Source organism: Anabrus simplex, chromosome 6 (assembly GCF_040414725.1).
Source record: "Anabrus simplex isolate iqAnaSimp1 chromosome 6, ASM4041472v1, whole genome shotgun sequence".
Taxonomy (NCBI): domain Eukaryota; kingdom Metazoa; phylum Arthropoda; class Insecta; order Orthoptera; family Tettigoniidae; genus Anabrus; species Anabrus simplex.
The window spans coordinates 300,777,625-300,802,663 of record NC_090270.1 but is presented as its reverse complement, the minus strand read 5'-3'; the positions used below and the strand labels follow the sequence as shown (position 1 = coordinate 300,802,663).

The following is a 25,039-nucleotide window of genomic DNA, read 5'->3' as shown; positions in this document are numbered from 1 at the left end:
GTCATATTGTGGATAGAGAATATTATATAAAAGAATTTAAGAGAGCCAGTACTTCAAGTCCAACAAAAACTTTATTGAAGAGGTTTAGAAACAACCTAGAAATTATAGGTCAGATGGCGGGGAAACCATTTTTGAGTGAAATAATGAAAATGGAGGAAAAGGTTAAACAGAAAGTGATTTGGAAAGTTCAGTTGAACTTGAAGCCTACAAATTGCAAAAGGAAACCTCTCTATTAATGTTTAGAATCAGTGAATTCAGTGGAATGACAAAGTAAACTTGTGTCCTTGTATTCCTTGGTTGTGGCACAGCTCTTTTCAAGTACAGTTCCAACCGAGGTGATCTGCATGAACCTGTCTAACCACATACCAGCCCTCCTTCTAATCTTAAATCACTGGTAGTTCTGGGATTCAAACTCTGACCTGTTAGGACAGCTTACCATTACATCGTGGGCATGAACAGTGGAGCGATGATCATAATCATTAACGTATGGCCTCAGCTACTGTGTGTCCGCTCGTTGGCTGAATGGTCAGTGTAGTGGCCTTCAGTTCAGAGGGTCCCAGGTTTGATTCCCGGCCGAGTTGGGAATTTTAACCTTCATTGGTTAATTCCAGTGGCTTGGGAGCTGGGTGTTTATGCTGTCCCCAACATCCCTGAAACTCACACACTGTAGCGGTCTAATTGTGGGGAATATGTGGAATTACCGCTACACCGGAAATCTGTTCGTGTGGAATTTAAAAGAAAAGGTGAAAGGAATCCATTGTTTAACCTTGCCCAATGTAACACAACTCTGCAATAACTAATTGTCGTACATTTGAGGTTCTTATTGGTATGAATTGTAATATAACGGTGGGCTGATCCATCACCATTGGATATTCCGTGGAGCTTTGTTGTTGTGAAGTTGGTATTGGTTAGCATGCCACTTGACTGTTGACTGTTTTCCACAGCGTGCCCTAGCATAAGCTGCTGGTACCGGGTTGTTGGTGGCCAGTTTCGCTTGAGGAAAGATGGCTTGGGAGAGGACTCCTGTTCCAATGGCCAGCAGACGCTCTGTGTATGTTTTCAAACCACCCTAATGTGAGCTTTCGTGGTGAATTAAATTACTGTTAGTGGTGGGTGGTTGATACTTATTGTGTGCAGTTCTTATTTTAAAGGTTTTAATGTGACAGTTCCTTTCACCGTTGAAGCATACCGTAATACAGTACATGGGTATAACGTCGCCACGGATGTAAGTTTTAAAAGTTATTTAATATTGTGAAACAGCCTCATCACCTTGGTAAGTCCAACCTTATATGTTATATAAACTGTCTCGGCGAGATTGATGAGCATGGCTTTGTCAAGCTTATGGTGAACGAAATTCAAAATGTTGGCTCGGCATGTAATATTAATTAGGTTTTCTGGACTGAAGATACCATTCGCCTTCCGACCATATTAAGTTTGAGTGAACATTTTGTGGTTGAAATTATTTAATTCCGCAAGTTTTAACAATGCCCAAGCTGTTATGTCATTCTTTGGGCGAGCTAATAATTTCCATTGAAAGGACATACTTCTACGTCACGAGAACCATGTGGCTTTAAAATGACCTGCTTTTTTAACAGGAGCTGTGACAAGTAAATTGTGCATAGTCTGTTGTAACATTAGCCTCATAAAGGCAAATGACTATTTAAAATTAATGTAACGTTTGCTGATTTTGAACCCAATTGAATACTGAAGCGTGCTTTGGGTTGAGTTGAATTTAATTCCATTTTCTTTTTAAAATTAAATTTTCTTCCTTAATTATTATTTACTCTTGTTATGACTAGAGGGGAGAAAGAAGGGAAAGGTCAGATTAGACTTGAAGACAAGCCCCTGGAAGTAGTGAAAACGTTTAAATACCTGGGGAGTGAATTAATGGAGAATGCTCGACTGGATGCTGAGATTAGTAAAAGGATGCAAGCTGGAAGTTGTTTCTATCATAGTGTAAGAAACATGTTATGGGACAAAGATATGCCAACGGAAGCAAAGGATACTATGTCCTGTAACCGTACAACAGGGTTACAGATTCCATTCAGTATTTATTATTATTATTATTATTATTATTATTATTATTATTATTATTATTATTATTATTATTATTATTATTATTATTATTAACCTGATTCATTAGATTTTATATTCTGTTTCTCATCATTTAGACTGTAATAATTTAGGTATCACGCATATTATTGTATTTAATCATAGGTTAAGTGAATATGTTTGTAATTATGCTGTATATTAGTAAATGAGATTTGTTGGTTTGATATAGTCATTCTGTGGCTTGTAACTCTGGCTAGATGAGCTGGCATAGTATTTTGCAATCGAGGCTATGTTTAACTGAGAATGTTATGTGCAAGGAGGTTTCCCGGTGACGCATGCGATATAGTCTTCTGTAATCCGCTTGGGCACGCTTAGACGACACATGACTGATGACATCAGTGCGTGGGCACGTGATTGCGACCAAGTGTCAGTATTCGCCAGCTACTGTATGTTGAGCTGGAAGGGATGAACAGAGAGTAGGGAGATGAGTCGTCATCGCGAGGTTATAAAAGTCGATGCAACGGTGGTGAGAGGTATCATATCATATGTATCAGTCAGATGTATCAAATGGAAGAAGTGGTCTTAGAGTGAGGGTCAGAGCTAAGAGTTGTGTTTGAAGAAGTAATAATCGAGGAGGTCTACAAGTGGTGGTTGTATCCGAGCAGAGACGGGTACTATGCTGATAAAGAAACATCATCTTCTTGTGAGGATGGACTTCACAAGATGTTTCAATAATATTTTCCAATTTCTTATAATATATTGAGTGGACGTAATTACATTGGAGCTCCCTACACGCGTACATGGTATGTAGGCCAACTCCTTGTTATATAAGAAGATAACAGCAGACGGCTCCCGACTTCAGCTCATAGGTTTTCCCAAGAATTTCAAGTTCAACAGCGGTGTATGCAGACATCAGGCAATTAAAGCATCAGACATGTTATGCATTCATAACTTGAAAATAACTTGAAGAAAATCAGCGGCGATATCACATCTCACTTCAAGTTTATGCCAATAGCTTTTTCTGTTCAGATTAAATTTTCTTTTTAATATTACCACAAATCTCACTATATATATTTTGTTAAATTAAAAGACGTCAATGCTTGTTCATTGTGACGTAAATTATAGTCATAAACTCAGTTTTATTTTAATTATAATAAGTGATTCCAGTTCCATGTACAATCCTCAATTGTGGAAATGCAACAGTAATTTAATATTGTCCTGACCCATATCCCTGTATATTGCCAGGTATGTGAGTTTATCACCTCACGCCTTGAGATCATTGATATAAGAGGTATGCTCTACCAATTTTTTTTTTTAAAGCAACTGGCGCTCAAACAAATGTTATTTATATTGTGTGGAAGATATGAAGGTATAAGAGTAGTGGTTGGAGTAGCCACAACGTGTCGCCTGCAATGTGGGACTCGAAAGGTTCAAAAAAAGTGATTCTGAATGGCATTATACATGGATCAGTTCTTTTAATAAATACGCACATGTTAAATTCACCGAGTAATGTTAGGAAGGTCATTTTGTTGAAGTTTGTATTTAAGGGGTAATGTCAAAGGAAGTGCAAGGGGAAATAGCTTTGAGATCGTGAAAAATTAGTAGGAAACCGAAGATGGACAAGGATAGCAATATGCAGTCAGGTGATGAGGCTGAGGTTGTTGTGTCCAAGGAAATCCAAGGTGGTAACATAAATAGGAAGTTGGTGACTAAGTTGGGACCTGCTGAAAGTCAGAAAATAGTAGAAACTGAGGAAAACGCTGTCACGCAAGATCAAAGTAAAGGGGTGATTGACCTTGGTTTATTTAATTTGCTGATGTCCAAAATGACTGAGCAGAATAATATTATGAGTGAGAAAATTGAAACGATTATTAGTGAAAAAATTTAATCTCAGAATAATATTATGAGTGAGAAAATTGAAATGGTTATTAGTGATAAAATTGAATCTCAGAATAATATTATGAGTGAGAAAATTGAAGCGGTCATTAGTGAGAAAATTGAAGCTCAGGGTATTAGTATTAATAAGAAGATGGATGATGTTAGTAATAAGATAGATCATAAGGTGTTAGAAATAAGTAAGCAAATTAATAATTTAGAAAGTAAGGTAAATAGGGAGTGTAGTGACATCAGAGCTGAGATGGAATTGGGTGGGAGCAATCTCCATACTGAAATCGAGCAAGTTAGTGAGACATGCATCAAACAAGGGCATAAGATTGATGAATTAGGCGCCAAGATCGATTCTAAAAAGGGGGAAATCAATGAGTTGGTGGAAGAAAGGTTTGAAAATGTAACCAATACAGTGGGGCAAGAAACTAGGAAATGTATTAGTAGGGTAGAACATGTGGAAAGAAAACTTGGAGAAGTAGGTGATCTAGAGAGTGAACATAAATCATTATCACAGAAGGTGAGAGAATCGGAAGAAAAGTTGCAGGAGGAATTAAGAAAAATTCAAGAAAAGGCTGAGGAAACAGTGGAAGAAAAATTTCTGAGTTGCCAGAGAGTACTCCAGCAAGAAGTGCGTGATAGTAGAAATGTACGTGAAATAATTGTAAATAATGGTTTAATCACTAGAGATCATGATTTACCTAAGTTTTCTGGGAAAGAATTCAACCCGATGGAATTTATGAGAGTAGTAGAGAAGAAATTTGCTGTTCAATTAAGAGACAATATTATTAGCTAGGAAACTGTATTGGAGATCTTAGCTAATGCTTTCGTAGGAGAGACCAAGTCTTGGTTTCAAGTATATAAAAGCTCGATGTCTAGTCTAACTGAATTTAAGGAGAAATTCATGGCTAAATTTTGGAGTGAAGGTGTTCAGAGTAGAGAGAGAGAGAGAGAGTAATGTTTGGCAGGTATAATTTTTTGGCTCATGTTTTGGTGTGGAGAAATTTAGAATGTATTGGACCTGAGGCTGATATAGTTAGACTTATGGCTAAGCACTATCCCGATAGAATAAGTGAAGCTGTTTGTATGCAAAGAGTGGAGACTATTAAGGAAATAGAGATTTTGTTGGAAAGTTTTGATGCTTTAGGTAGTAGCTTGAATAATAGTAGGACACTAAATAGGAATGTAGAAGGATGGGGTAAACAATCTAATTATCAGGACAGGCCTATGAATAATCGTAACTACAGAAGAGAATATCAGGAGAGACCTAATAATAATTTCCACAGGGAGAGAAATTATCAAAATAGTTCGGAACATTTCAGGACTGGGAGGCGTGATTATGGAAATCAACCAGAAGCTGGGAGGCGGGAGAATACAGGCCATAATAATAATATTGAAGCTAGAGGTAATAGGCAACAGGGGAGGCCGACTGAGGTGTGTAACCAACAAGTCGTAACCGAACCAAGTAATTTAAACGCGCAACGGGCTGTATAAACAGGTCACCGAGACAGTCCGTAAATGGTGAGTTCACGTATAAGGTAGATAAGTATGTTAATGTCGACCAGCCTATAGTTGTAAGTGAACATGATTGTGACCTAAGTAGCAATAATTCAAATGTTTTAAGTGGCGACTTAATCGTAGACAGTAAATTTTATAAGTGTAATTTAAATTTAGATATAAGGCAAGATTTGTTAAACGATCTTATATTATGTAATGAGGATAATTTAAGTAGTATTACTGTTACACCGACGATTGAACTGCTGATATGGGGCAGAAAAGTTAAGATTTTGTTGGACTCTGGTAGTGAGAAGTCATGTGTAAATTCCAGCTGTACGAGGAAGTTTTGAGAGAGAAGTACTGTATGATGTAGCAGAAATTCCAGTGAGGAATACGTTCATCATAACAGCTGTTGGAAACAAGTCTCAAAGGTTGAATAAACAAATAGCTGTCCCCTTTAACATAAGTGGAGAATGTATTTTCCAACCATGCTTAGTTGTGCCTAATTTAGTTTATGCCGTTATTTTAGGTACCGACTGGTTAACGTGTCACAAGGCTAAATTAAATTATGATCTGTGTAATGTCAGTCTTATTTGGGGAAAGAGTAGCAAGGAAGTCAGGTTACCATATGATGTTTTGTCAGAAATTAGTGCGAATAAAGTGTGTTCTAGTACGGAAGGGTCTTGTGAAATTCCTAATATTAAGAAAAATATTGATGTCTGCCATGTGTCTATACAGAGAGATTCTAGAGATGAATTGTGTGAGACAGTGGAGAAATGTAATTTAGCGGAAAGTCAGAAGGATGAATTGTGTGAATTGTTGATATCACATTGTGATGTTTTTAGTGATCGGCCTGGTAGAACACATCTTTACGAACACAAATTTAATGTTCTTGATAACTCAACTTTTGTAGGACCGAAATATCCTATTCCGTTAAAATACGCTAGCGCTGTTGAAGAGCAGATTGACATTATGCTAGATTATAATATAATTGAACCATCATGTAGTCCTAATTTGAATCCACTTGTTATTATACCTAAGAAGGATAACACGGTAAGATTGTGCGTTGATGGCAGATTAATGAATATGAGAATTGAAGCCGATCAACAAAGGGCGGAGACAGTAGAGGAACTTATTCAATGTTTTGAAGGTAGAAAATGGTTTTCTACTTTTGATTTGTCGTCATCTTTCTGGCAGATTCCACTTAGAGAAAGCGACCGTCCACTTATGGCTTTTGCATACAAGAATTGCTTGTATCAGTTCGCCAGGGTGCCTTTCGGGACCCGTACTTCATCTGCAGCATTAATTAGGGCCATGAGTAAAGTATTAGGGAGAGATACGGATAGTTTTGTGACCATGTACATAGACGACATTGTTATAGCATTCCACACGTTTGAGGAACACATGAAACACTTACAGATTGTTCTACATAAAATCAGGGAAGGGGGATTTACATTAAAACTGAGTAAATCTACATTGTGTTCACAACAGATTGCATTTTTGGGACACACTGTATCTGAACAGGGGATAAAACCGGAACAGACGAGATTATACAAGATAAACAACACTCCTACTCCACGTAATGTTAAACAATTGAAATCTTTTCTGGGAATGTGTAATTACTTTCGACGTTTTGTGGGTAAATATTCTGCGCTGTTAGAGCCGTTTCATGAGCTATTGAAAGGAGGTGCGAAGTGGAAGTGATGGAAAGAACATGATGAGGCTTTCCAGAAGTTAAAGGATGGATTTAATGAAGCAGTTATGTTGAGATATCCAGTGCCAGATTGTGAATTTATTCTCATGACTGATGGTTCAGAGAAGGGAGTTAGTGGATGTTTATGTCAGAGAGATGATAATGGCAATTTAGGCATTGTTTCCTTGGCAAGTCGTGGGCTCAGTATGGCAGAAAAGAGATATACGATCACTGAGATTGAATTTCTTGCAATCATGTGTTCATTAAGTAAGTTTAGAATGTATGTTTTAGGTAATACATTTGAGATATGGACTGACCATCAGGCCTTGGTATTCTTAAATACTTACAAACTAACTAGTAATTGTATGACTCGTTGGATTTTAGCCATAAGTGAATATGATTTTAAGATACGTCATATTAAAGGGAAAGATAATGTGATGGCTGACTTTCTTAGCAGGTATCTCCCTAAGGAGGAAAATACTGTCTCTTTAAAGGTGAAAGAAGGTATTTTGATTTGTATTGGCTCGATGACTGATAATACTGCAGAAAGAGATAGACTTCGTTATCTGTTGTCCGAGCAGGAAAGAGAAGAGGAGTTGGCGGGACTGTTGACCTCGCTTAGAGATAAGGAACCAGGTGCTGTTCTTGTGAACGGTAAACTTACGTATAAGTTATGTAATGGTTTTCTCACTAGGAAATGTTATTTTGGGCAGTTCAAAGTATGTGTACCTAAAGCCCTGCAAGAGGATATGATTTGGTTTTATCATAAGGAGCTGGGTCATTTTGGAGCAAATAAGGTCTTATATGCTATTCAGGGTAACTTTGTGTGGAGGAATATGGGAAGGCACGTGTGGAAAATACTCGCTACGTGTGATCTCTGCCAATGCTCTAAGCACCCGACTAGACTTCTAGAGGGGCCCAGGCAGACTGTTATTGTTGACAGACCCGGGAAGCTTATTAGTGTTGATCTGTTTGGACCGTTAGTTAAATCCATATATGGTTACCAATTTGTTTTTGTCTTGATTGATGCCTTCAGCAAATATGTCAAGATGTACCCATTGAGGAAAGCTACAGGGAGGGGTTGTCTCAAACAGGTCGTGGACAGATATATTCCTGAGTTCGGATGTCCCCTCAGAATATTATCTGATCATGGCAGCCAGTTTATTTTCGAAGATCTGGAATACCAAACTAAATGAACTGGGGATCAAAACTATATTTTCATCGGTACGTTGCCCGCAAAGCAATATGGTTGAAAGAACGATGCGTGAAATAGGACGTATATTTAGGGCATGTGTGCATGACAAACACAACTCGTGGTTTTCACAGTTGAGTAATGTCGAACGTTGGTGTAACATCACGTTGCACGAGTCCACTGGATTTACGCCCTATGAAATTCATCACGGCAGGAAGCCTACTGATGAAATTGCGAGTATGTTAGGCTTGGACTTGGGAGAGGAGAAAACTAAGGATTTTTATATCCAGCTGGCTAGGGAGAATTTAAAGAAAGCAGGAGATAAACGAATTCGCCAGCAGAAGAAGACTACATTGGATGAATTTGAGCTTGGTGACAAGGTTTTACTCAGAGTGCCACTCCCGTCATCAGCAGAAGCTGGTCAATTTTCTAAGTTTTTCTTGTTATATCAGGGATACTTCACCGTAGTGAAACGGATTGGGAAATGTGCTTATTCATTAGAAGACAAGGAAGGAAAGATCGTAGGCACATACAATATAAGAAATCTTAAGAAATATATCATGTGAGTTTGTTGATTAATTCTCATTACTATGTTAATTCACCATGTTTTATGAAGCTGGCATTGCGAACAGGACTTCAGTGAAATTAGCGTGTGTTGTGATAATAATTGAAGCACGGCAGTGCAATAAACTCCAGTGCTTGAAGAAATTGTATATAATGAAATGTCTTCGAGAATTACTTTTGGACACTAAATGAACGTTTGAAACGACAGAAGTGAGAAAGAAATGTAATCTCTGTATGTAAATAATACTGTATAATCAAAGTGAAAATGATAATTGATCAATGTTTTATATGTGTAACAACGAACATCCAGATGGATGATACTATGTACCCAATTTGTAAAGGGCATTTTTATACATATATCTATGGTGTACTCGATTTCAGGTGATTATGTATATATTTCATGAATCAATCAATTCATTTAATCGATTATTTCATGAGGGAGGTGTTCTGTAACCGTACAACAGGGTTACAGATTCCATTCAGTATTTATTATTATTATTATTATTATTATTATTATTATTATTATTATTATTATTATTATTATTATTATTATTATTATTATCATTATTAACCCGATTCATTAGATTTTATATTCTGTTTCTCATCATTTAGACTGTAATAATTTAGGTATCACGCATATTATTGTATTTAATCATAGGTTAAGTGAATATGTTTGTAATTATGCTGTATATTAGTAAGTGAGATTTGTTGGTTTGATATAGTCATTCTGTGGCTTGTAACTCTGGCTAGATGAGCTGGCATAGTATTTTGCAATTGAGGCTATGTTTAACTGAGAATGTTATGTGCAAGGAGGTTTCCCGGTGACGCATGCGATATAGTCTTCTGTAATCCGCTTGGGCACGCTTAGACGACACATGACTGATGACATCAGTGCGTGGGCACGTGATTGCGACCAAGTGTCAGTATTCACCAGCTACTGTATGTTGAGCTGGAAGGGATGAACAAAGAGTAGGGAGATGAGTCGTCATCGCGAGGTTATAAAAGTCGATGCAACGGTGGTGAGAGGTATCATATCATATGTATCAGCCAGATGTATCAAATGGAAGAAGTGGTCTTAGAGTGAGGGTCAGAGCTAAGAGTTGTGTTTGAAGAAGTAATAATCGAGGAGGTCTACAAGTGTTGGTTGTATCCGAGCAGAGAACGGTACTATGCTGATAAAGAAACATCATCTTCTTGTGAGGATGGACTTCACAAGATGTTTCAATAATATTTTCCAATTTCTTATAATATATTGAGTGGACGTAATTACATTGGAGCTCCCTACATGCGTACATGGTATGTAGGCCAACTCCTTGTTATATAAGAAGATAACAGCAGACGGCTCCTGACTTCAGCTCATAGGTTTTCCCAAGAATTTCAAGTTCAACAGCGGTGTATGCAGACATCAGGCAATTAAAGCATCAGACATGTTATGCATTCATAACATGAAGAAAAATGTAATCAGCGGCGATATCACATCTCACTTCAAGTTTATGCCAATAGCTTTTTTTGTTTAGATTAAATTTTCTTTTTAATATTACCACAAATCTCACTATATATATTTTGTTATATTAAAAGAAGTCAATGCTTGTTCATTGTGATGTAAATTATAGTCATAAACTCAGTTTTATTTTAATTATAATAAGTGATTCCAGTTCCATGTACAATCCTCAATTGTGGAAATGCAACAGTAATTTAATATTGTCCTGATCCATATCCCTGTATATTGCCAGGTATGTGAGTTTATCACCTCACGCCTTGAGATCATTGATATAAGAGGTATGCTCTACCAATTTTTTTTTTTAAAGCAACTGGCGCTCAAACAAATGTTATTTATATTGTGTGGAAGATATAAAGGTATAAGAGTAGTGGTTGGAGTAGCCACAGTACAAGATGTATTACGTACCCATAACAACTTACGGAGCAAAAACTTGGACAATGACAAAGAAGGATGAGAGTCGAATACAGGCAGCTGAAATGAAGTTCTTGAGGAGTATGATACAGAAGAGTAGAAGAGATAAAATAAGGAATGAGAAAATCCGGGAAGAAATTGGAGTGGAAAAATTGAATGATAGAATAGAGAAGAGCCGACTAAGATGGTTTGGGCACATAAAGCAAATGAGCGACAAAAGAATGCCAAAAAAGTGATGGAAATGCAATTCCAAGGAAGGAGAGGCCGTGGACGACCACGATTGAGATGGAAGGATACCATCCAACACAGCATTATAGAAAGAAACCTGGACTGGGACACAGTGTTGGAAGAGAGTGGTGGAAAGACCGAAGAAAGTAATTTGCCCCTACCCGGCTACAGCTGGATAAAGGGAAATGATGATGATGATGATGAATTATTATTTTTATTAAATTTTCCTTTCTTTAAATTTTGATTAATAGTTACTGTTCTAAAGCTATACTCCATTTAATTGCATTGTTGGAGTATGCTTCCGTCTTTTTTTTAATGATGGTTTGATTAGTTTTGCATTATCGCGGCATAGTCAGTGTTGTAACAATACTTGAAATGTGTTGACATTTGTTGTTGTGTGGTCAACTTATGCCATTGGTGTGATGAACTGGGTTACGAGATGAGTTTAATTGATTTAATATTATTGTGTTACCTTATAATGGTTTTTCTTTCAATCTTTTTGTTTCTCTTTCTCGATTTAATTTTAGCCTACCTTTGTTACTCGTGGACATTGTTGTTCTGTTGGGGGATGCGGATAGATGTTTTCATTTAAAACACTTCCGTGTTCACTGAGGGATCTCAAACTATGTAATCATTTTTAATTGAATGAATGCCTGTTGGCTTTTAATTGTTCAAAAAACAATTTGGTAAATTGTTTGGGTAATTTTATTGGGATGCGTGCGTACTCAGACGAGTGCACCTAAGATATGAATGACTTGGAAAATTATTATTATACCTTCTTTTAAGGGAAGATGGGTTCGAGCTCGAACAGTAAATTGTAATGAACCTCTAAGTCAAACTGAAGTTAATTCCATCTGGAAAATATTACTGAACCTTTAAATTTGTTTGAAATTGTTGGTATTCTAGCTTGGTGACCACGCTTGGTAGTAATTTTGAAGATGAGTCATGTCATTAATTTTCCTTTTTTTTAAAAACTTAATTGTTTTCAATTTACTTTATATATTTATATTGCACCACCACCCGACTTATTTTCTTTCTGATATTATATTAAATTTTGGTCTTTAAGTGTGACAGAGAGTGTTATTATAGTGAATTGCTCTGACCTTATTCCTTCCACCCTCTGTTATGGTCGTTGACCTATTGGCCTTGCCCAGATTCCATCGCTACCTTATTCTGTTGTTTGTGTTTTGTGAAGGCCCTTTCCTCTGTAGTTGGCGTGAATCTGCGCTGGTGAGGCGCCTCTTATCTCTTTGGTGGCCGCGCTGACAGTCAAAGACTTGGGCTGCGGTATAGTGACTTCAGTTGTTTGATTGCCCACTTCTTCGATTGTCGGTATGCCACATAACACTATTCTCCACCACAATAACACGCTGTTACCTACACATGGCATATGCTGCCCACCCTCATTGGAGGGTCTGCCTTACAAGGGCTGCACTCGGCTATAGATAGCCAAACAAAATTAAATTATTAAGCTAATGTGTGCATGCATTTTGACTTGTCAGCATATCAATTTAGATGTTCCATTTTACTCTTCCAGATGGCAGATGGATCTTTGTTCAGTAATCTTTGGCTGAATTTTTAATTTTTTGAGTAACCAGCAAATGTGTCACCAGAGATCTTTTGCATGCTGGCATCATATGACATGGAGTGCTGAATAGACTAATCTCTGCCCTTCAGAAATCCAGCTACCTCTACTAGGTTTAACCCATGATCTTGAAATTCAGAGGCTGACATTTTACCACTAATCCACAAAACTTCTGTTTGTACTAAATGTATGTTTTTTATAGGCAGGAATGTTTACATTAAATAAAATGTTAGGCTTTTCAGAAATGTATTTAGGTTCTAATTAGGATTAAAATATTGTTCTAAATGAATGAAACTATTTTCGAGAATATTGAGCAGAGTACCTTTGTCTTTCTTGGCTAATAGATGTGAACTGATGGTTGGAATCAAAAATATGTTGACCCATGGCAGAAAACCAATTCTGTTTTTTAGTGTTAACATGCTCTAAATAATGCATTTTGAAGCTTCTGCCTGTTTGACCAACATATGTTGCATCACAGTTATTGCACTTAAGCTTGGGTTAATTAAATGTGTGTTGTAGAAGATGGAAGAATTGTTATTAGTTTTGTAAGCTATATTCAATTTATGTCTCTCAAACATGTTGGTAGTCGTCTGATATATGTTATCATTATTAATTTTAATTAATGATTAATATTTTGGTTTAGCTCATTCTAATGGGTAAAACAGAAGGTTCATTGATATAATGTCTAAAATTCAAAATAAACCCATGGTTTAGCTCATTCTAATCTATTCTTATTAAAGAAAAGAAGCAGAAGGACAGTTATTCAGTTTTCACCTTCAACAATGATTCTGTATATCAAGTAATAAACTTGTTTAAAAAATACGGGTTAAGAATAGTGTTCAGGACAACCAACAGCAATCTCCCCCATTTCCGCAATCCAGGGTACGTGAATAAATCCGGTAAGTTTGGTAAATCAGGTATTTACAGCTACAGAGCCAGTCTTGTTTAGCAAGTTAGCAAGCTTTAACACTAGGTACATCAAACATATTAATGCAGTCAAACATAACAGGCATTCTGCCATGGGAATGCATATGCTCGAATCCAACCACAATTTTTCTGATATAGACAAGGACTTACAAATAATTGAATTTATGAAAGAGGGACCTCTGTTCAATATCAAAGAAATGTTTTATATACCTTTGGATCAACAAGTTAATTTTAATCACAATCTGAATGAATCTATCGAGAAAACAAACATACTTTATGAAGTCATCCACCCCCTTATTCTCAAGATGTATCCAGAGAGAACAGTACATCAGCGGATCACTCCCCCACTCTCTCGCTCCCCCGTCCACACCACAGCAAATCTAAAACAAGTCACCATCCCCTCTTAAAGTCAGCAAAATGCTACATGCAGACATGGGAGAGCAGTGCACCTCCAGCTTTTCTAGCGGTAGGGTAACAAGAGCAAGGAGTAAGGGAGTAAGTACTGCCAAACCACTCTCCAATAATTAAATTCCAAATACACACATTAGCTCTCATTTCTTCTTTTTCCTCATACATCCACCTTGCGACTACTGTGTCATACAACCGAGGCCGTACCGTTATTTAACTTTTACCTTCAACAACAACATCAACAGTGACATTTTTAACATACAGCAGCTGTTACAAAACCACTAAGGATGTTCCCCCAACTCCTTGGCATACTGTCTTAACTGCAAATTGTCTTAGCATTGGCACTTTCACAAGGTCGTCAATTTTGATACATGTTTTTATTTTTTATTTTTCATCAATGATTTGACTACGAATATATGAACATTTTTAACATATGTTTTTGATATCCACAGCAACAACATAAGAACTTCATAGCATTCCTCAACTTAAATTCTTATATATTGTTTTAAAACTCTGTTGAACATTGTGCAAACGCACTCCAATTATTTTTGACCTGGATCCTAGGACATTCTTTAAATTTGAACGTGTTTTTATGACATATAACCCATGTCAACCATTTTAAGTGTGTTTAAAGGCAGATTTGATGTTGAATGTGTGTTAATACCCTTTTGATTTTTTGATTTTCTTTGAACTGATAATGATTCCAAGGGAATTGAATCCAGTATTCATTTAATAAATGTTATATGTTATATTAAGTGTTGAATGGTGGAACATCCTTCGATTGATTTCTATTATATAAGTCAAACATCAACACGGAGGTGAAAGTTATAAATTATGTTGCTTACAGTTCTGCAGGGCACTGTATTAGATAGATGGTCACATAATCTAATGGCTTATCGGTGTATGCAGACTATTTGGCTGTATAGCAGTCATCTGGGCAGGCCTTGGCCCTTTATATGCTATGAGTTGCTCTTGTTGTTCGTTGTGTTTTATTAATTTGTTATCTTCCTTAAAAAGTGCATCTTCTCTAGCCAGCCAGTGTTTGTGTTACAAGGGCCTTTGTTCTGTAACCCATCACAACACTAGAATCATTTTAAGTACTGTGTATGTGTTATATTTTTGCCATTTGGTTTGCTTATTGTACACATAAGAATATACTGGAACCATTTGTTACAGGGGATATGTAAGGATATGCTAGAACCATATTCTAAGGATTATCTTATTGCAGCTATGAAGTTAGTAAAAAGGAAATACTACATAAACAGAGGGTGAGTTTGATAATAATATGCTATCTGTTGTTTGGAAATTTGAATTTCTGCGTGCTTTATGACAGCTTTTCACAACTTATTCAGCTCTATATCCACGTAACTGCACAGTAAAGTTTTATGTAGTACATTGTATTTACTCGGGTGTAGTATAATTATGGTTCTTCCTTTAACATATTAGTGCCCAGGAATTTTTAAGTTTGATAGTCTTTTCATTGTAGTTGTTGCCGGTTTCAAACCAAAATTTTGAGCATTACTACGTGTTGATGATTTGCATGCTCACTGCAATTATAATCAAGTTCTTAGCTCTCTGTTCTGAGGAATACTTAAAGCTTTTGAGGAAATGATTTGTTAAATTTCTTAAGCTTTGTAGATGACACATTCACTACTATTATGGTCACATACTAGGTTGTCCATGCTTTTTCATTCTCTACAGTTTCATCCACACATTGTAGCCCGCAAAACATTAGCCCACTATTTTTATGTTCAATTGCTTTGTCCACTTTATTGCAATCCATGATGTGCTGCTTCTGTTCCATAAAACTTTCTTTGTTTCCACGGAAGGGAATTTCTGATAAATTGTGATACCTTACCTGCAAAATATTCTGTCTAACATTTATTAAACCTTGTGGATGCATACAGGGTATATTTATGCAGACAAGACAAAGACGGAGATGCTGCTGAGCGAGTTAACTTTTTACGAGCTTGGGAACTCTCCTACTTCCAACGTGTGTTTTGTTGCAACTCATTTTCGCCCAATAATTAGTTCAACAGTAATAGTCATTTGTTGACACTGTTGCTGTGTGCGGAAAATGTTGGCAGAGATACGAGTACACCTATGATGCTGATGACCTAGCTGTTAAGCCCTTTTAATCAACATGCATCATCGCCATCATCAGATACATCTTCGTGAGAGGAGGAGAATGTACAGGACAGTGATCATGACTTGTAATTATCACAAAGCGCAGAAAGTAATTAAGATGAAGATAATTCAGCCTCCGTTAGTCTTTCTGAAGATAACATTCTCACGGGAATATGACTTCATTACTTCAAAGGAAAGGATAGCCCTCATTGGTATAAGAAATCTCCAAAAACCGAAGGAAGAATGCCTGCTCAAAATATTGTGGCGGAATGGCCTAGTGTAAGCCAAATAGCTGAAAGCGCATAAACTGCTGTTGAAGCTTGGAGCTTACTCTTTAGAGATGAGATGATAGATCAGATTGTAAAATACACCATCATTTTGATAGATATGACGAAGCCAAACTTTGTCACCTCTACTATTTATCACAGTGATGGATGAGACAATGAAAAGAGTGAAACAGCACAGCAAGAATAGTGCATTCAAGGCATCTGCATTTGCAGATGATGTGATTTGGGGAGGTAATGAGGAAGAAGTTCAAGGAAAGATTAATGTTTGGAATCGTCATTTTAAGGAATTTGGACTTAAAATCAGCCTTAAGAAAACAGTTGTTATTACAGTCAACAGACAAAAGTCATGAGCAAATATCACGGTAGACGGACAGAAATTGCAAGAAGTTAACCACTTCGAGTACCTTGGTAGTGTCCCGACTGAAGATAACCGATCAAATGCAGAAATCACAAACAGAGTTCAAAGAGGAGCTGTCCTTTACTATCAGGTTAGAAGCCTTCTCTGAGACAGTCAGATTCCAATACTAACCAAACGAACACTTTATCAAGATTTAGATGAAAGTAGACTCCAAGCTGCAGAAATGAAATTCCTCTGGACAGTACTACATAAAACCAGGAGAGATAAGGTTCAAAAAAATGTGAGGATTCGCCAAGAGATTGAAATAAGAGAATCGTTATGTGATACCATAATCAGATCAAGATTGAAATGGTATGGTCATGTAATGAGAGTGGATTCTTGTTCAGTAGCTAAGGAACACCAACACTTTGACATTTTTCACAACAAACATGGAGGTATTATGGGAAGTCATCCTGATGTCAACCTCCTCAGATGGGTTAATGAGATGAAATGAATGAGGTGCTATATGATAGTAAGAAGGGAGAGGGTGAAACCTGATGCTGGCACATAGTCTACCCCTCTCAAATTACATCAAGGGGTCTTTTCTAGGTTTAACATCCCCATCTGACAGACAAATCACTATCAGCAGCATCATATGCCCGCACTCCATATGATGCCTTAACAATCACGGCCACCAGGCAGGCTAGCCCAAGATGTTCTCCGATATCATAAATTGATACTGGTCAGGACCATCAGGATGAATGAAAGACAAGTACCTAAAGAGTTCATAGATGTGAATAACAAGCCAGTCTCTTCCAGTGCATTCAGTTTCAGCAAGGGCAAGTGATCCTTGTTTATGTTCCGAAGAACAAGCATGTACTCTCATTGTCAATAATGCATGACACTTCATACATAGATCCTAAAACTGGCATAGGTCGGAAGTCAGCAATCAGCACTTTTAGTAACAAGACTAAAACAGGTATTGATGTTGTAAATCAGCCGGAACTATTCGGTGAGTTGTAGATCCAACCGCTGGTCACTGACAATTTGTGACTTCATGTTGAATATGGGTGGCATCAACCCACAAGTAATAGTGCAGAAAAACACTGGAAAGTTACTCATTGTTCCTTTGTAAAAGATCTTGAAAGGCATCTACTCAATGGCAATTTGAAGAAAAGTGCAACCATCAACACTTTGCTGAAAGCTCTTCAACTAAAAATGAAACATCTGACTGGGTCTGCGGAATCAGCTGAATCAATTAACACCAGGAAAGCAGGAAGATGATGCTTTTGTCCAAGGGCCAAGGATCATTAAAGTATGAAGTGCCGTGCCAATTGTGGGAAACTGATCTGCAAGGGTCATGTGGTAGTGTTCTGGATAGATTGAGATTCAGTGGAGTGAAAATGCATGTAGGTTCATATGATGGAGTATTCTCCATACCGTTTCTCAGTAGGATAGAAATGTACAAAGTGTGTAAATAAGCGGTTAGTGTATATTTTGCTATGACACTTATTCAAAATGATGAATGATTTGTCTTTGAATGAAAATGACTAAACAGTAAAAAATTACCCCATGCAAGTTCTAATATAGGTGAAGAGGGCACGAGAACTGGAGGGTTAAAATAATCTGGAAAATGCCAAGAATAATTGAATGAAACAAAAGTAAAATTTGCTTGAATATAATGTGGTTCTTTATTACTATTTTCACTCGAACATCAGCTGCCTCTGTGGATCAGTAGTCAAGTGTTGGCCTCCGGATCCCAAGACAGTGGGTTCAAACTTAGCAGAGGCAGTCGGATTTTTGAAGGGTGGAAAAAAGTCCATATATCACTCCATGTTGTACGATGTCAGCACGTAAAAGATCTCTGGTAACACATTTGGTGTTTACCCAACAAAATGAATTTAAAAATCAGCCATCGGCATAGAAAGATTTGGTTTACTATGTCATCTGGTAGGCCTGGAGTAATACAGAACATCAAAACATGACGAACAGGCAGTCAGATGGTGTCAAATTCAAATGTCCGCACATTGTAGCTGAGGCCATATCATCATCATCATCATCATTATCATCATTTCAGTCCAGCTCCATGACTAAATGGTTAGCGTGCTGGCCTTTGGTCACAGGGGTCCCAGGTTCGATTCCTGGGAGGGTCGGGAATTTTAACCATAATTGGTTAATTCCCCTGGCATGCGGACTGGGTGTATGTGTCGTCTTCATCATCATTTCATCCTCTTCACAATGCGCAAGTCGCCTACGGGTGTCAAATCAAAAGACCTGCACCTGGCGAGCAAAAGTCCTCGGACACATCCCGGCACTAAAAGCCATACGCCATTTCATTTCTATCATCATTTCAAATGTCAAAGACATGCAAAGAATGACATGCAAAGAGGGGCAAATCTGTCACTCAAGGTAAACAACAGATTTCATTGTAGCAGAAGAAATCCAAATATTGAAAGATGGTAATTATACAGACCAATCTAGGCAAGTGGATATTGAAGCAAGAATTATTGTAACATGAAGGGAAAAGCAGAAGAAAATCCAAAGTAACTCTGTCTGCTTTAGCTTTAGAGGGAACTATGCATATTCAAAATGAGAAATGTTACATAATCTTCCTCCATGTCACAATTTAAATAACAGGAGCCAGAATAAAACAAGATTGAAGCTAATATATAATTGTATTATAACTTCAGTATTTATTTTTGTATATTCTGTGTGTAGTGGCAAAGCGATGAACATTACAGTAATGGGCAGAAACTAAGTGGGTATCAGTAGAATGGGCATGAAAAAAAAAATCGTGTATGATTTTTAGTGGCGGGAGTGTCCTAGAACAAGTTCGGCTTGCCAGATAAATGTCTTTTGATTTTACGCCCGTAGGTGACCTGTGTGCCATGCTGAGGATAAAATGATGATGAAGACAACATACACCCCATGCCAGTGGAATTAACCAATTATGGTTAAAATTCCCGACCCTGCCGGGAATCAAACACGGGACCCTTGTGACCAAAGGCCAGCACACTAACCATTTAGCCATGGAGCTGGTCATGGACATGAAAGCATTGAATGAAACATTATTGGAATTGATGGCAATGGACGGAAAACTTGTGGGCATAGTGGTGGGCAGAAAACTTCAGTAATAGAACGACATGTGGATGAAACTCTGATGTGGACAAAGTAATAAGAGGACATATCATCTGCCAACCACTCACAGTCTGTATTTATGTATTCCTCAACCTCCTCAGCATACTTGGAGGCTGTTTCAAACTCAGGATTTTCATGCAAGACATTTTTGTCCATATCAGCAGTGTCTTATTGATTTTCCTCCAGCAGATTTTTTTTTTTCCAGTGTGCACATTTTTAACAGTTCATTTTTTGTATAATTACTATTGCCATTAGATATTCAGATTTGAATTAAAAAATAACAGATAATTACTAGGTTTCTTAATAATCTGAAAATGATTTCATAAATGGTAATTAATGTATTATGATAATGAAAGCCGAGTGTGTGCGCGCGCGCGCGCGCGTGCATGATTGCGCGCTTGCGCGCATGTGTGTGCGAATGGGGGAGGCAACGGTGCCAGCACAGTAGTGATAACATGGATGGGACCAGCAGCGTAACAATAGCCCCTGAGAATTGTTGAAACTCATGATAAGGAAGCTACTTAGAAGAAGCTGGAAGCTGGCTAATAATGGAGAAAGCACCCAGAATGATATGTAAGTGGAAGCTATGAGAAACTTCCGGCCTGTGTAAAGAGTGAAGCCGGTGGGAGTCACCCAGTCTTTAGTCATTTGCGAGTGTGCATAAGGCAATTATGAGATGGTGGCGAGTCATTTGGGAGAATGTCGGCAAGGAGTAAGACAGTAGTGATTACACAAAGTATGGTGAGTTGTAATGTGAACTGCTCTGGGAATGACACTGCACTGTGAGAGGGCATGTTAGAAAGCAGAAGTTCGGTACACTAAAGGGTTATGTGTTCGGCCACGTTCATGAGTACAAATTGTAATTGAAAACTTGAATGAGATTGAACTAAAAATAATTGTATATAGTAAGGTACATTGATTGATAAGACCTCAGTGTTTTTGTTGTGTTCTGCCATACTAAACTATCCTAGCATGAAACTGTTTATGCATTGTAAACAGGAACACATGGCATTTATGAGACATATCGCATTGCCACATTATTTGTTAATGGTAAACTTGGATAAGAAAATGTACATACTTACAGTGCTAATAACTGTTGCAAAATCACCACCATTCCTTCATAGGAATACTATTTCAATTCCTTCTTGGCGACAGTTGCAGTGTGAGCTACCTTTTTTGTGTATGTGTGTGTTTTTTATAGACCAAAGTTAAATTAGTTAAAAGTCACATTTATCCTAATTTTAGCTGGGACCAATTACAGCTCATAAAAAAGAGGGATTATCTTCCTGGGAAATGTCTGTCTGTTAGGTCATCAGCCCAGAGGCTGGTTGGATCCTCAAATAGCATCACCAAAGGTTATGCGGTTATAAGGAAACCGCAAAAACCAATGGCAGCACCAAAATGAGGCGTACTAGGCAAGACGAGGAGTGAGGTAGTTTGCCATTGCTTTCCTCACTGGGTCAGAAAGTGCTATTGCAGCATGACTGACCCTATGAGCAATACCTTTCATAACACTCAGATGCACTAGTCGTGCTCTGAATGTCATTACTCAGCACCACCCATACCCCACCAGCTTCCATATTGTCACAGCCATGGATTCCTGGGAAATAACAAAGAAAAGTTTTGGAACACATATCAATTTTCCGATGTTAAAGAAAATTTCGGGAGAAGAGGAAATCGCTTGGAAAACCACAGAAGCTGACACCTATATAAAAAAGACCAAGTTATTAGGAAGCTGGTGGAAGAATGCTGGAACGACTCTCACAAGATCCCACTATCATTGTCCATAAGTTAGAGCAACATTTTTTTTACATACAGGGAAAGAAAGTCTTGTGTGATGGTAATGCATAAGGAGAACATAGTTCAGTGGAATAGTGAGTGTGTGAGTTGGAAGAGAGAATGGAAATGTGTGATCTTCAATGATGTAAAGTAATTCAGTTTGGATGGTCCTGATGGTTGGTCATACTACTTACTTGCATGACCTCATGAAAGAACAGCAAATATTTTTTTTAAGAGACAGCAAGTGGGGGGAAGTCTCTAATGATATGGGATGGATTCAATTATTGAGGAGAAACAAGTCTTTCTTTCCTCTCAGGCCATAAAAATGCTACAGACTAACAGAAACTGCTTGAAGACCATTTTTTACAGGTTGCAGAGGAGATACGTGCACAAAGTCTTGGGTATTCCTACAAGACAAAGTATCAATCCATTATGCTAAGTTCACCAAGGGATGGTTTCAGCGCAGTGTAATGGTGTGGCCAGCCATTTCTCCAGAGAAACTTGTGGGGAGTCCTTTGCAGGACTGTAGGCTATATGAAGGAGTGAAGTAGGATGATAATGTGGAAGAACTTAAGACGTCTATAATTTCTCCATGGAGGAAGATTACTGAGCATGTTGGTTATGCAGTTTGGGTCACATAGCTGTGAGCTTGCTTTTAGGAGGCATTGGGTTCGACCCCACTGATTATGGTTTCCTCATTTTCGCACTAGGCAAATGTTGGGGCTGTACCTTAATTAAGGTTACAGTCACTTCCTTCCCAGTCTAGTCCTCTTCTGTCCCATCGTTCTTATAGATTTGAGATGGTGCAACGTAAAGCAACTTAGCAAAAGAACTACAAGATTAGCATTTCAGTATTACAGAACCTTGTGGAGTGCATGACTGACCATGTGTTTCAGATAGCTGTGAGAAATGACACATTTATAGGGCATTAAGATGAAGTGATCTTATCATTTTACAACAGTAGTTGGCACTCTTAAGTACATACATTTTGTTATTGAAGTTTACCATTAACAAATAATGTGGCAATGCTATACGTCTGGTACATGTCATGTGCTCCTGGTTACATTGTGTAACTGGTTTCATGCTAGGATTGTTTACTATGCCACTGCACCACAAAATGATAGTGGTCTTATCAATAAGCAACACACCTTATAATAAATTTATTCGCTAGTAAAACACACTATTGTACCTCTCTGTGTAGTCATTTTAGTTTTAAGGACCCAGACAACCTGCCACAGTGTGTTAACAGTTTGTTTAAATAGCATTTGTTGTTGCTGAGCTATTGTAAATTGTATTTTACTAAACTTAACCTAGCAAAAGGTGTACCCATCCTCTTACCAAACTCGATAGCTGCAGTCGCTTAAGTGCGGCCAGTATCCAGTATTCGGGAGATAGTGGGTTCGAACCCCACTGTCAGCAGCCATGAAGATGATTTTCTGTGGTTTCCCATTTTCATACCAGGCAAATGCTGGGGCTGTACCTTAATTAAGACCATGGTTGCTTCCTTCCTACCCTAGCCCTTTCCTTCCCTTCATTGCCATAAGACCTATCTGTATCGGTGTGACGTAAAGCAACTTATAAATAAAAAAATAAAAAAACATCCCCTTAAGTCATCATTTGAGTGTCTGGCTCCATGGCTGGTCTTTAGTCACAGGGATCTCGTGTTCAATTCTCTGCAGGGTCGGGAATTTTAACCATAATTGGTTAATTCCGCTTGCATGGGGGCTGGGTGTATGTGTCATCTTCATCATCATTTCATCCTCATCACGATGCGCGCAGGTCTCCCACGGGAGTCAATTCAAAGACCTGTACCTGGCAAGCCAACTTGTCCTCGGACACTCCCGGCACTAAAAGCCATATGCCATTTCGTCATTTGAGTCTAGTCTTTTATACTAAACAGTTCAAAATTGTGGCAGTGGTATTAGGGTCTCTGCTACAAAATATCAAACCAGATATGAAGGTAAGGATAGTCTCCAGATATTACAAGGTTCAAATGGGTGTTGGGGGTAGTTAAACCTGAAAGTAGACAGAGTAAACCAAGCTTTCAAAAAATGTTGTCCTTAAGAAATACCTAGCAAGCAAACAATGGATTATTCATGCCAAGGAACCCTAAGGCGAGGGAAGAAAACTCACCTTTTCCGGCAAATCTGATTGCCCACTGATGCATATCTGGAGTTGTTCAGTTTGCACAGTTAAAGATAGCTATCTGCTAAACACAGTAATGGAAGTAAAATTTAACTTAACAACAAAGATAGAAGGACATTAAACCCATTGTGAAAGCTAATAAGGAAATACCTACTATTAAAGAAGAGATTTAAGAAGTGAATTGGTTATTTCTGAATCCCTTATCTCCCAAACAGGGAACTTCAGACACACAATGTTTATTACAGACCTAAACTTAACAAACCACTAGTATGCACAATATTTTTCAGATATTCATTTAACCCGGCAGTCCATGGTCCATCTTAAAGTGGTTGCAGTGGGTCACCCACACATTATTATTTAACTTATTTTGTCAGGACTTGTTATTTTTAAAAACTATGTTTGTACATCAATTAATACTATTATCTTGGACATAGAAACAACCGAACCTTTATTTATGTTCTTACTATACAACTACAAATTTATTTTTTTAAATGTTAATACAAAACCTCCACTTAATTGCATGTGTTACAAAAATTAGTATCTTTTCTGGAATATTTTTAAAAGTCAGAAATAATTTTACATGAATGCCTTCTGAGAACATGAAGAAAGTTTTAGAGATCATTTTTGAATAGGTACCATATTGAATTTTTCAATGATTTTCACACATAAACTTTTGGTACAAGTAAACATATAAAAAGTAACAGAAACTAATAAATGTCGAAACCAACTGATAAATTCAGAATCTCTGGCTAGGATTAAAAAAACATTTACAAATCCAGCTTCTCACAGTTCTCAGTCTCTGGTTCAGGCATTTTGCAGACAGTCTAGGCAAGTCGGTTTACCACGGATTCCACATACAAACTTCTTACAGATCGCACATGTCTGATACCTTTTTGTTGCCAGTCCTGGAGCACATATCTTTTACATTTTCTGGTACTGTCGTCTTCTTGAGGTCCCACAGGGAATGGATCCGTTTCTTTCAGAGTGCGTAGAATTTCTGTCCTAAGCTGACGGCTAAGATTTCCAGCCAGCAAGCGGGTCCTCGTATACGGCGTAACCAATTCCTTGGCGAGTTCTTTCAAGAACTGCCTCCTCACCTGATGCTTGTCTTTGTTGTTCCAGGAATAAACAACTAATGCATTGATAGCTGTCACGTCCATAAGATGAAAAACTCCAGTAAGGGGCCACCTGTTTGTTTTTCTACTCACAGAGTAACTTCCCGACATTTCATCGACTACTTCAACCCCATCTTTCGTTAAATTGTAAAACGTAGTGATCTCTGGT

General features: G+C 37.7%; 1 protein-coding gene across 1 annotated transcript in view; it reads left to right on the top strand.

Annotated features, from left to right (window-relative positions):
- Dnah3 (dynein heavy chain 3, axonemal) overlaps positions 1 to 25,039 on the top strand; it is a 912,075-nt gene that overhangs the window by 66,095 nt on the left and 820,941 nt on the right. The window contains exon 6 of the mRNA XM_068228454.1: positions 15,119 to 15,210. Within this exon, the coding sequence (XP_068084555.1) occupies positions 15,119 to 15,210 (92 nt within the window). The remainder of the gene's footprint in view (positions 1 to 15,118; positions 15,211 to 25,039) is intronic.